Raw genomic sequence first — 13668 nt, 5'->3', positions numbered from 1 at the left:
CAGGCCTGCCTTTGTTGGTGCCTAAACCTGTTTTCAGTGATGATTTTGAGTGAGATCCAAGTTTAGCGACTGAAGATATTCGGTAGCCTCACTGAACCGTGTTCATACACAGCCCGTCCTTGTCCCTTTTGTCTGGGTGGCACAGGCAGAGGCAGGAGGACAGCCGCTTGAGCTGCTCCGTATGCACAGCTGCCTCCTCTGCCCGGGTCTGGGTCCCCCTTGTAGGGACATGGCCTTGTCCATCATGGTGACCCCTGTGCCCTGCAGTGTGTCTAGTGTGCCCTGGACTTGGAAAAAATGTGTTCCTGGCCACCGCCAGCTGGACGCTTGCTTTCGGTTGTTTTCCCACTGTGTTTTGTTCTGGGTGCTATGTCTGCTGTGATGCTGGCGGGGGTCGGGCTGTGGCTTGAGAAGGTGAGGCCTAGGAACGTCACCTGGCTCCTTGGTGGACTGAAAGGTGATCCTGACCTTATCACAGGATAAACACACTAATCAGGAAAAAAAGGCCTAGATGCACTTGGCCATCAAAATTATAAGGAGATTTTGTTACAACTATTAGGAAAAAAAGGAAAGTAGTTAAATTATGCAGCAGAATGTATCGTTCTAATTTGTTACCATACTTTTAACCTTACCACCAGCTGCTCTTTTCCTCCTGTACATTAGACAGGCTTATGAAATGTCCCTTGAGCTCCATAAATTTAGTCACGTGCATTGTTTTTTTTCTATTGGTGTTATGGATTTTATTTTATTTTATTTTATTTTATTTTATTTTTTTTTGTGAGGAAGATCAGCCCTGAGCTAACATCCATGCTAATCCTCCTCTTTTTGCTGAGGAAGACCAGCTCTGAGCTAACATCTATTGCCAATCCTCCTCCTTCCCCCCCCCCCAAGGCCCCAGTAGATAGTTGTATGTCACAGTTGCACATCCTTCTAGTTGCCGTATGTGGGACGCTGCCTCAGCATGGCCGGAGAAGCAGTGCGTCGGTGCACGCCCAGGATCCGAACGGCGGGCCGCCAGTAGCAGAGTGCGCGCACTTAACCGCTAAGCCACAGGGCCGGCCCAGTGTTATGGATTTTATATAGATGTTCCAATGCTTTTATTAAGGTCTCTATTATTTCATACTTCCGTTTGTCCAAGTTGATGTCCCCACTCCATCTGCAGAGAGCTGAAGAATGTTCTCTCCCATTCTGTAGGTATTAGCTTCCCATACAAGGAAAATCAGGTTTAAGTGAATAAAAACTCTACATCCCTCCCCACATACCAGGGAGGTGTATTTGGTGCCTGAAGAGTAGACGTGGTCCCACGAGGTCCCGTGGACCCCTTCCTCAGAGTGCCGCCCACAGGCAGGCAGTGAGGGGGGAGGTGGTGGATCTTCTTCATCTCCTTTCACTCAGGCAGCTGGGTAAAGAGGAGGAGAACTCTCGGGCGTGAACAGTCAACTGCTAAGCAAGTCCAGGGCTCCATGTGGGCGCTTTGAGTTATTCCCCTGAGAAACGCTGTGCAGAACAAAAGCTGTGTCAAGGGAAGCATGATTGGGGCAGCCGCAGAGCAAGCTGCTTGGTGAAGCCCATAGACTCTCCCCTACATCGGCTGATGTGGCCCCGCGTGTCCTGAGAGCGCCCCCGGAGGGCCGAGTGCAGACCTTTGCGCTGTGGGCTGTGCTCTCTGGCACGCGTGTTAGAAGTCAGTCCTGTGAGAGGCTCTTCCTCTTCCTTCCAGGAGACCCCAGCAACTTCCCCTCCAACTCGAGTACGTACCAGCTTCCCACTTAAAATCAGGTTTAAAAAGGAAAAAAACTCCACATTCCTCCTCAGTTTCGTGGGAACTGATCTTTGTAGGTGAGTCATTTCCATTCCTTTCTTGACCTTAGTAATGTCCTCTCACTGCTTTATCGACCTTGTGCCCAGTTGAAGCTTTGGCACTTGGTCCTTGTATGTGTGTGTTTTTAGGGTGTGGACACTTTTCTTTAAAAACATAATCGCAAGCCATTTCAGCGGAGGAAAATCATGTAGCTACAGAAGAAGCCATTGAAAACAGATTTAATTCTTTGAGTCTTTGGCTAAGAAAACTGGCAGAGTTAATGCCATGTACCATCATCAGCGAGTGGAGAGATTCTTTATGCACATCACCTGCATTTCTGCTGTAGTCAGGAGTTCGGGCCTCACCGCCTGGCCGCACCCTGCCCGGCCTGGCTGCCCTGATTTCGTGTCTTTCACCACACTGTTTGTTCCCTCTAGACTCGCCTGCCTGGATCCCGTGACCCAAATGATCCAAAAGCCCGTGGAGGGGAATGATGGTAGGGAGGCATTTCCCGCAGGAGAAGGGGATGCAGAGCAGACAGATGCAAGGAACCAGAGTCCACTGCATCTGGTCTGCCCGCTAGATTGTAAGCTTCTGGGGGCAGGTTGTGTTTACCCAGGCTTTCTCTGCACGGCTGCGATTTTTTAGGGTGTGGGTTTCTCAGGTGTCTCACACAGTGTTTTCCAACTCCAGTGCTTTGCCTGCTTCTGCATTGGTGTCTCCAGGGGACCATGGTGGGTGGGGAGGAGGGGGTGGAAACACCAACCTGAAAATGATATATGTGCACTCATCATATACACTGATGTATTTCAGGTAATTTATAATGACTGTGTGTGCCTGTTGAGCATGAATTTCATAGTCTGTGAAATGGAAATGATGGGCCCAGAGTTGTTGGGGGACCAGATGAATTACAGTGTATATGACAGCACTGTGTCGACTGAAAAGTGACATCAGAATGCAAGGCACTTGTTATTTCACAGTGTTACAGACGAGGACAGCACTGGCCCACAGAACCTCCTGCAGTGACAGAAACATTCTGTCTGCACTGTCCACTGTGCTAGCCTCTAGCCCATGTGACTAGTGAGCACTTGAAATGTGGCTAGTGAGACTAAGAAACTGACTTTTTAATTTTTTAAAATTTTATTTAGTTTAAATTATTTAAACTTAAACAGCCACATGTGGCTAGTGGCTCCTTTATTGCAGAGCAGTTACAGAGGTTTCCATTTTCAATCTTTTCATTTATACTGTGATGTCAGTCTTATCTGCAGTTCATTGATGCCATATCTTAGGACATGTGGTTCCTCTGGGGAAAGTGGTTTCCAGGGATGCCTTGAGGCTGAGAGGGAGCAACCTGCCCCACGCTCTGACCTCTTCACGGGCTAAACAGCTGCCTGATGACCATGATTGACAACACACCAAGTGCCATCAGTAGGACATGAAGCATTTCTTGTTTTTCACTCATTCTTCCTTCTTGGTAAAAATGTATTATCTTCTTGTCTCCATTTTCGTCTAGTACAGATGTGGCCATGCATGAGAACCTAGTAGAAAACCCCTCTGTAAGGCCTTGTAGTCACGCATAAAACAGATGTTTGCTCGGTGCCTGTCATAGACAGGTCCTGGTGACAAGGCAGTGCACAGGGCAGAGGCCCTACCCTTGGTGACCCTGAGTGTGTTCCAAGACAATAAAGAGCAGGTACCGAGCATTCTGTGTGCCAAGCCCCATCCTGTCTGCTTTAGGTGGAATATGTTCTTCACTCCTGAGATCACCTCCAGGAGGTGTAGGCAGAGGCCCGCTCTGCAGGGACCCCAGCTTGTAGGCGGTGGCTGTGATGCACAAACCACTGCCTAATGATCCTCACTGAGCTGTGCTGAGCCTGTGTGGCTGGTTATGGGAGGGAGGAGGACAAGAGAGAATAATTAAGGATGCTTCCCTAGTTTTCGGTCTGAGCAGCTGGGTACCTGGCAGTGCCCTTTGCTGAGATAGACGTGAATGGAGACACCCGGGAGCTCCCTTTTGTGCAGGTTAATTTTGAGATGTTGGTTGTCTTGTTCAGATTCCTAACAGGAAAGAGATGGCCCACTCAAGCGAGGGTAGTTCCAGGAGGGCTTGTCTACGGAGAACTCGTTACAAAGGAGGGGCCAGGAATGAGGCCCAGTACTGTGGTGCACGCCTGGGGCTGGGAGCAGGCTGATGGGGGGTATCAGAGCCTGGAGGAGAAGGGAGGAGTGGAGGCTTTCCCTGGTGAGTGGGGGGCACTCGAAGAGAGGGAGCGGGCGAGTATCCTACCTTCACTCTCCTCGCGCTTTCTCCTTTCTCTTGGGTTCTCAGGGGGCAGGAGTGCCCCATAGGTGTGGCCTGCCCGGGGCTCCTAGGCCAGAGACCCGGGTAGAGAGGGCCTCTGCGGAGACCTGTCAGCTCCCATGGAGCCCGAATGATGGGGGTGGGTACACATGGATGCAGTTGTCACCTTGTCTGCAGTTCAGGGGGAGGCCAGCTGGGTACAGACCTGGGACATGTCAGCTGTGGGTCACTTTTAATGCCTTCCCTCAGGTCCAGTGAAGCAGTCTGCCTCAGGCCACAGCCCTGCTAGTGGAGAGCTGAACCCAAGTCCTGGGCCTTGCGCCCTGGCCAGTGTCCTCGTGCTCTTCTCTCGTCTGTCCTCGGCCTTCTCTCCTCCAGACTCAAGTTAAAGCAGAACATAGCTTTGCTTTATCAGATCTGTCCCCAGTGTTCTTCATTCTTGTGTTTCTCCCTGCTGCTTTTCCACAACTCCTGAATCGAGATGTTACTTTGCGTTTTCTGAATCCTGCTGCGTAAGTAGACTAGCAGACAGATGGAAAAGCAGAAGGTCTTACAGACTCTGCGTCATTTTGACCCGAGAAGCCATAATGAAATCTCTTCACTGTGTCTGCTTTGTCTGTGACGGGACCGAGCAGTTTGAAGCGCTTTGTCTTGAGTTCTTGGTGCGTTTTCTCAGGCTGAGCTCCTGCCCACTACAGGTTCATTGCAGAAGAGGCTGCGGCCGCCGGGGCCAAGTGCGTGCTCACCCCCAGCCCCACCTGGATCGTTGACCCCATTGACGGCACCTGCAACTTTGTGCACAGGTGAGCATGTGAGGGCCACCCTCATTCTAGAGCCTAAACTGTTCTCTTCTCCAAGACTGGGTCTTTTCCAAAGCAGTGTTTTTTGAGACAGAAGTATATAAACAAACCTCTAGTAGGTTTATAGTCTCATCAAAAAGGTGATCAAGTCTTGATATTTTTAAAATAAGATTTTCCATGTGTGAGATACTCTCAGAACATGTGGGAAATCTGCACTTGTGTAAAAACCGTTGTGTTTGTTATCTTTAAAATGTTTGGTTGAATTAAGAAAGACCCCTTGAGGAGGCCCCCTGGAGAAACAAGCGGGGTTAAAACAAGCGTGTGTGGCTCAGCAGCTGCAGGAACACGAGGTGTAGACAGTGGCACGTGAGGGGTGACGTTCCAGAGCTGTCTTCAGAGACGGGAGCAAACCTCATGTCACCATGAGACGGGATGAGGAACCCACTGGCAGCTGGCTGGGCCTTATCTGACTGGGCAAACGGCAGCCAAAAAGCAGTAGGTTTTAAGGTCACAGGGGCTCTCGGGGGAGGGGAAGTGAGCTGAAGAGCTCAGGAAGGTGGCAGAGACGTGGCCCTGGCCCCAGAAGCTCTGACTAGTGGGGTGGGTGTCAGAGCTGTACTGGCTAGTCTGGGGACCCAAGGGCACAGAAAGTGATGTGATTTCCACAGAGGGTGGTTCTCTGACTTGAACACATGTAGAGCCCCCGGAAAGCTGGTTCACACAGGTTCCTGGCCCAGCCCCAGGCCCCCATTCAGTCGGTTGGGGTGGCCTGTGGATCTGCATTCCCCACAAGCTCGAAGGCCATGCCAGCACAGCTGGACCTCTACTGTAGATAACTAGGAAACAGTCCGGTTCCTTACTTCAAGTGAGAAAGTGTGAGCAGAGCCAGGTTACGGGGTTCGCTTTTCGTGCTGTCCTCTATGTTTTGCCTCAAGTGGTAGGTTTGTTTGCAAGTATGTAAAGTAATTCCAATGTATCATGTTAATCATCACCCTTTTCTTAAAGTGGGTTGTCTTGAGAATTCAGTCAGTCATGCCCACACAGGTGGCCCTTTTGAGGCAATGGAATAGTGCCATCTGGTGATAGCAACAGGGTCACTAGACGACAGTTTTACCTCAAGTGTGACGCTCCCCTGGGGAGTTCACGTGGAATCACAGGTCTCCCTCTCAGGTGTGCTTTGCTCAATGGAGCGCCTGTTACTCTGTCTTGCTCGTCATTCCAGTGTGCTTGTGGGGGCAGGGTGGCTGAGCCTCGTTGTATGGTGAAGGCCACACGTCCACCTGAGTGTCTTTCGTGGCTTTGGTGGCCCCAGGGCCGAGGGGAATGTGGATCCAGAGACACAACTTGCAGAAGGGCATTATTTGGAAAAGAAGCTGTGGTACTGACCCTTACAGTTCTAGAACACCACTGAGGGCCACAGCTGTAGCAATCCTCGTGGCCTAAAGACATCTGGAAGCCTTTGGCCTCTGCAGTTCAGGTATGGCCTGTTCATTCTGTGTCCAGCAGAGTCGGGACTAAAGCAAGTGGAAGAGAGTGCTTCCGAGAGTTGGAACTAAAGCCGAGCCTGGCGCATGGTGTACTTAGTCGTAAGCCAGCCACTGGTGATGGCAGTGCACGTGGCTGCCACCTCGCTCAGGGCTCAGGTCCGTGTATGACTGGTTTCATAGTTTTCCTGTAAGTTAGCAGTACCCAGGCTTCCCTTGTTCCTACTTGTTGTTAAGCTCTGATGATCTTCACATAAAAGAGAGTTTATTTTGAAGATGTGGAGCAGCAACAACAAAATCACAAAATCAAACCCCAAGCAAACTGCGACATCACAACTGGCCTTCCACTGCCATGACCCGTGCCTGCTCTTGGCTGCTTGGGAGCTCACGCAGGAGACGGGACGAGGAGGGGTGTCGTTGTCACCCAGACCTGGCCTCTAGGTGGAGGCTGTGGCCTGGGGCCTGCAATGGTACCTCCTGGGGGCCCTCTCACCCCGCCTGGGACATAGGTCTGCCCTTTTTGGCCGTCTCTCAGAACCAGAAAGCTGATTATTAAAATCTCTCTCAATTGGGTACTGGATGGTCATTGTTGAATTACATCAATCTTACGTGATTTTCAGAATACTGCTTTCTTTCTGGGTCGACTGTCTTACAACATGGTCAGCTAAACCTGTTTGTCTTTGAAAGCAGTTAGTGAAATTGTGGGAAGTAGTTTTTTAAAAAAGCAAACACACTCACACTGTAGAAAGGTCCTTCTTTTTTTTTTTTTTTAAGTTTTTTTTTTTGTTTTTTATTTATTTATTTTCCCCCCCAAAGCCCCAGTAGATAGTTGTATGTTATAGCTGCACATCCTTCCAGCTGCTGCATGTGGGACGCGGCCCCAGCACGGCCAGAGAAGCGGCGCGTCGGTGCGCACCCGGGATCCAAACCCGGGCCGCCAGCAGCGGAGCGCGCGCACTTAACCGCTAAGCCACGGGGCCGGCCCTAGAAAGGTCCTTCTTTGCCTTGAGTGACGATGCTACACAGCCACACAGAGACTCCTAAGAGTTTCCATGTTGGTAAAGACCAGTTATGTTTTAGAGCGGAAACCATTCTGTTTTCTTTTGCAGATTTCCAACTGTGGCAGTAAGCATTGGATTTGCTGTGAACCAAGAGGTGCGTGGTGGGTGGGGCCCCAGGGCCAACGGCCCCCAAACCCGTTGGGGTCCCCAGGGCTCCAGGCTTCCTTTAGTCATCTTCCTGTTTGGTTTCAACCTCTACATTCCTGTTTTTCTCTCTTTGTCATGTGCCTTAATCATGACTAGTAAATCCAAGTATGTGTTTTTCAAATCTGAGGAAGTAAACAAATGCAAACCTGTTTGGGGGTGTGTAGGTTTGGGGCTCCATGGCCGGCCCTCACCCCACCATGGCTGGCCCTTGTTTCCACTGTGGTCTTTTTGTGACGCTGCTGTGGAGGGGGAAGTTCTGAGCAAATGGTCCGAGTTAGTCTCCATCTGACCCCTGGGGCGTGTGATCTAGTCACACTCAAAAGGAACTCCTATTTTTGGAGGACATTTTTAATCCTAATATTCTATTAATTCTTCTTTATCTCCTCTAGCTGTTAGGATGAGAACGTGGCTGTTTCAGGATTCCCATAGATCCTCGGAACTAAGCAATATTATAGGACCTGCATAAAAGGCAGTAACACTTAGGAAAAGCCTTAATTTCTTTGTAATTACTACAGTTTTATTTACATAGGACTGGGGCTCGGTGTTTTTCAGAGACAATCTTCCTTTAGAACGCTGTTTTCTCATCTTAATCCTCAATGTTAGCAGACTCCCTAGTATGGAAACTGAGAAGTTTATACCTGTGTGAAAGTACTTATGTTGAAGATAAGTGAGAACTTTAATATTGAAATTTGGTTAAGGAGTTAGTTAATTGCTCACTTGTTTCTCTGTTAAAGGTTGTCATAGAGACGGAGTGGGAGGTTGAGCCGTAAGCTCAGTGGGTGATGCTTATGACCTCATGTGGGTGGGGTGGGGGTGGGGGACAAAAATGCTGCAGCCGGCAAGGTCTCAATGGCAAAGTCACAATGGCGAGGCCGGCCGCCTGTGCTGGGTCTGGTGTGTGTGACTGCACACAGGGGGTTCCGGCTTGTAGTGGAGGGCCCCTCGTCAAGGGGAGCGTCCCACCCTTCCTCACCCTTCCTTCCTGCCAGCAGAGGCCTCCCGGCCGCCTGCCGGCCCCAGGGCTGCAAGGCCCGCACCACAGGGTCTCAGAGGCCAGCGGGGTTCTAGGACTGACCCGGATTTGGGAACCCTGTGAAAGCTAGGGCAGTGGGAAGGGAGCAGGAAGGACAGATAAGTATTGCTGGAAAGTGTAGGCTCTCTGTGAGTGCTGACCGAGCGATCCTCCCCAGAAATAAACCCCATTCCTGCAGGCCAGGGAGTCCATTCCACTGTGGTTGTGCTCACCCCGGGCTGGCCGAGATGTTCCTAAGGCATTTGGCCTGGGTCTGTCTTCATTTTCCAGAGAGACGGACGCTTGGCTAAGCCCCCAACCAAGCACACTAGCCATTATTAACCCTGCACGAGCAGCGGGTAGAGGAAAGGCAACAGAAATGTGTGGGGAGGAAGGCAGCATGGTTTCCATGCACGCCTCTTCTTTCTACCGTGCCTTCCTGGGAGACTGTCGTCCGGGGCCTTTGTCACCTGCTGTGTGCTGTCTGCCTGCTGTTGAGGGAGCCGCCGGCTCAGGGATGAGCCCCTCTTTGGTGACCACCTCTCTCTTCCTGGGGCTGTCCTTGGGTTCTGTGATTCTGTTGGCTTTAAAGATGCATTCTTAATTCTTCACACATCAGCAGTTTTGAGGGTTTTTTGTGGGGTTGGATTAGACTCACCCCAGAAAAAGAGAAAAAAGAGGGCTATGTAAAGAATTAAGCATTTTCAATAACTTTTACTTATTAATGCTTGATTATGATGTTAATTTTTAATATAGTTTTAATATATTTTTAAATATAGTTATTTAAAAAGAGAAAGTTAGCTTTATGTCCAGACCTAGTTTTGAATCTAGATGCTGATTTTTCAATTCCCTTTTGAAAGGCCATTTGTATCACGTTGTGCTTGCAGCAGCTGTAACATCTGGAGCACCTTCCCCTTTGAATTGTGTGTTACTTTCTGTGTCAAGTGAGTGAACCGAGTTTGTTTTCTGTCCTGCCCCTGTGTCCTACAGCTCGAATTTGGAGTGATTTACCACTGCACAGAGGAGCGGCTGTACACGGGCCGGAGGGGCCAGGGGGCCTTCTGCAATGGCCAGCAACTCCGGGTCTCCAGGGAGACAGGTGGGCTTCACGTGGCTTGTCTCAGTTCATTTCACATTGAAAAATGTGTATGGAAAATGCCAAAAGTCATCATTCTATGAGACGGTGGTGGAAATCTCCTGCTGAGGGTTCAATCTCTTTAGGGACATCATGTCCCTGATGAACTGGAAGTCGAGCCAGTTCTGTATCTTAATGTTTTTGTAAATGTGGCCAGGAGCTTTAAATAGTCTCATTCTGTTTTGCACTCACATCTTTCATCTTTAATGCTAAACGAAATCCAGTCACCAGTTAGGATTTGGTCTCTAGCAGAACTGAGTTCAAGGCCAAGGGCAGAGTCAGGGATCTTCTGTGGCCCTCAGAGCATCTGGGTTAAGGTCAATCTCCAGGTGCAGACTCTGGCTCCTGGATGTGGACGAACTGCAGTTGGCTTCAGCTTCTGTGAGAAGACAGATGGCTGCGGGAAAGAGGCGTGTAAATAGGCGATGTTTTCACGCACCACAGATGTTCCACTGTCGTTATTGCTAAAGCAGAACCTCGAGGACATCCAGTAGCTTTTATAAAGGAGCTACTGTTATACTTAAACTGCGTGTAACTATATATTGCTAATAATATGCAGTTCAGGTTTTTCACTCTTTTTGGCATCTCACGCTGATTAGTGATATTTTATCGCCTTGTGGGACAGGTACTGTAGGGGACAGAAAAATGCAAGCCAGAAATAAAAGAGCCCCAGACAAGAAGCACTGGATTAGGAGGAAACTTGAAAAGCTCCCTAATGTCCATATTTGAGTCTGAAAAGGTTAGAAAGCACAGTTCCTGCTAATTGCTAACCCCGTGAAGTGGGACATTACGAGGTATCTGCCCCCATCACGGCTTCAATCTGTGGGTGTCAACACTTGCCCCTCTGAGCTTCCTCTGCCTTCCTTACTGCCTCCCCTCTGTACCCATTTCCAGGCTCTCTGTTTAAAATTCGTTTCCTAGCACCCTTTATTCACTGTCTCTACTCTGCCTTTTCTTCTTCCCTGGGTGACACATTTGTGCCTAGATGGCCTCAGAGGCAATGAGAGGAGTAAGGTGAGTCCCTGCCCCCCAGCTGCTCCTCCAGCTATGATCTGGTCCCAGTGAGAGCAGTGCCGTGCAGGAGCCTGGGGCTGGAGGGAGGGGAGAGTGCGCAGCAGGAGCCTTGTGGGGCAGCACCGTGACCCAGTGATCAGCTGGGCTGCTAGGGAGATGACTTACCACCAGGTGAAGGATGGATGGGGCAGGACCATGGGGAGACTGAGGAGGCTCCCTGGAGGCCCAGGAGAGTCGTGAGCATGCCCGGGTAAGGGGAGAAGGTCACAGGAGGCTTCAGACAGAGGTGGGACCAGCAGGACACAGTGAGCAGTTACTGCTTCTGAATCACAGAGAGCTTCCAGAACAGCTTCCAGCCCTGCCCCTGTTTCTCCCTCTCCCAGAAATGTTTTGTTTGGCTATGTAAAAAGTAGCATTAATTACAGCTACACATGCCAAGAGGTAACCGCTCAAGCTGAATTGTGTAACTCAGTAGTGAGGAAGCATGTTATTAAACACGCTTAGGTGAACTTTGCTCTATATTCCATTTGATTATAACACTCAGCTCTATTCATACGTACTTGGCTTCCTGGTCGGCTGCCTGCGTGGCTTAGTCATGTATGGCAGCTTCACGTCCTTAGTGGGGCTCTCAGACCACCCGCCCGGCCCCGCTTGTCTCACCCATGTGGGCAGGGACTCTGGGTCACCACTGTGTCTGGCCTGTTGTAGGCCCTCCCGTCCCCCAAGCATTCATTGCTCACATGTCACAACCCCTCCCTACAACGAGGCTGTGGTTCACATTTCTCTCAGAATTGCTCATGTTCCAAAGCTCACTGGTGATTTTTTAAAAAATCTGACTCACAAAGTCCAGTGTGTTTTCAGCCTGGCTGTTGTCTATTTGGTGGGTGGCTAGGTTTCCGCGGGGGGTGGTGGAGCACGCTCTTCAGCAGCACAGTCGCCAGGTGCGGTACAGACCTGGTTTCAAATCCCGATTCTGCCACCTTTCGATGCTGTGACTGGTCAGTTAGCCTCTCCGAACCTCAGTCCTCATCTATAAAGTGGGATGTGGTAGCTGTGAGGATTAAATAAAATTATGTAGAGAAAGCACTCAGGAAAGTCCCTATTACGTAGTACCCAAAAATCTTTGATAACGACCCAAAAATGAGAGTCGTTATCAAAGAAGAAACTTGAGTCTTCCACAGGCTCAATCAGTTATAGCCCGTTGTTAAAATCAGGATGCATTTCTGGAGGAAACCGTCATTTAAACAACCACCACTAATTTTTCTCTCCTTGCTTTCTTTGCTTTCTCTTTTCCTGTTCCTATTACACCTTTCTGAAATGTCTTCAACTCACAAATTAACGAATAAAACAAAACTACGCTGGTTAGGGGTAAAGGATTAGATGGAGGCCAGAATTTCAAGGTAGCTTTTTCTGCAAATTCCACCATGCAAACTTAAAACGTGTACCGAGTAGATACAAAAAGTACAGTGAACCCATGTGACCCATCATGTGTCCCATATTGTCAACTCATGGCCAGTCCTGCTTCATCCATACCCCACCCGACTCCCACCACCCCAAACAACTCCCCAGTACAAATCCCAGATATAATATCCCTTTCTAGTCAGTATTTCAGTATGTATCTAAAAAATGTACAAACGATTCTTTGAAAAACAATCACAATACCGATATCATAGTCCTCCAAAAATTAGCAATCATTCCTGAAATCACAGTCAGTGTTCAAATTCCTACTTGTCTCATCTTATGGAAAACGGCCTTTCCAGGCCACACTCTGGGGTCCAGGGGGCCGTGTGGCTCCTGGGTCAGGCTTTGTTGCTAGGCTTTTTCAGTGGACAGAGCTAGGAAATAAATTGTTTTTAAATATAAAATTCATCATGAGTTTATACTGGTGTTCCTGATTCACATGTATGACTACGAGGTTCTCTACTTAACTCTTCCATCTCTGTCTCCTCTGCCCCCTAGTGCACGTGACACCAGGAATGATAAATGTAATAATGTCACAGTCACTTGTTTGCTTTATCCCACAACCCACACACATCAGTTTCAGAATAAACACACTAACCCTACTTTCAACAAATAATTAGCAAATGTAACTTGAAGGAGTTTTTTGCATTGCTTTGTCTTTTTGGAGTTCTTTTCGTCCATAGCAAACATCCCGCTGGGATCTGGAGTCAGGCGGCTGTGAGCCTCTGAAGTGGTTCTTGGTTCCCTTTGTTACGCCACCAACTGAGGATAATCACTTAGATTCATTTGTTTCACTTTATTTTTAATTTAGAAGGATTACTTTTTTTTTTTTTTTTTTTTTTTTTTTTTTTGTGAGGAGATCAGCCCTGAGCTAACATCCGCCAATCCTCCTCTTTTTTTGCTGAGGAAGACGGCCCTGGGCTAACATCTGTGCCCATCTTCCTCCACTTTATATGGGACGCCGCCACAGCATGGCTTACCAAGCAGTGCGTCGGTGCACGCCCGGGATCCGAACCAGCGAACCCCGGGCCGCCGCAGCGGAGCGCGCGCACTTAACCGCTTGCGCCACCGGGCCGGCCCCTAGAAGGATTACTTTTTTAAAAATTGGTTTTATTTTGTAATTATGTAAAAAAAAAAAGTACTTTGTTCCAAAGTCAAATCTGTAAAACGAAGTAGATTCACAGAGGCTCGGCTTCCATCCTGCCTTTTACCCCATTCTCTCCCACCCCCTGGAGAGAACCATTTAAAAAAGGCTCTCATTCCATTGTTTATCTTAGGTGTGTTTTTTTAAATAAGCAGCTGTTTTGTTTGCTACTATTCTTCATTTTGGTATTTAGAAAGGTTTATATTTTTATTCTAATAATTTCCTTTATATTAAAAATTTTATATAATATCCCTAGTCCTCTCTTTTTTGGGTTATTGTCTGTTGGTTCTATGTTATCAGTAATACT

General features: G+C 48.8%; 1 protein-coding gene across 1 annotated transcript in view; it reads left to right on the top strand.

Moving 5' to 3' along the window:
* Positions 1-13668, top strand: part of IMPA2 (inositol monophosphatase 2) — a 46968-nt gene that overhangs the window by 21059 nt on the left and 12241 nt on the right. The window contains exons 3-5 of the mRNA XM_058556796.1: positions 4802-4906; positions 7497-7542; positions 9598-9706. Coding sequence (XP_058412779.1) covers positions 4802-4906; positions 7497-7542; positions 9598-9706 — 260 coding nt within the window. The remainder of the gene's footprint in view (positions 1-4801; positions 4907-7496; positions 7543-9597; positions 9707-13668) is intronic.

This window comes from Diceros bicornis, chromosome 16, assembly GCF_020826845.1.
Source record: "Diceros bicornis minor isolate mBicDic1 chromosome 16, mDicBic1.mat.cur, whole genome shotgun sequence".
NCBI lineage: Eukaryota > Metazoa > Chordata > Mammalia > Perissodactyla > Rhinocerotidae > Diceros > Diceros bicornis.
Note: the sequence above shows the minus strand (reverse complement) of the source record. Positions and strands in the feature narration are given on the sequence as shown.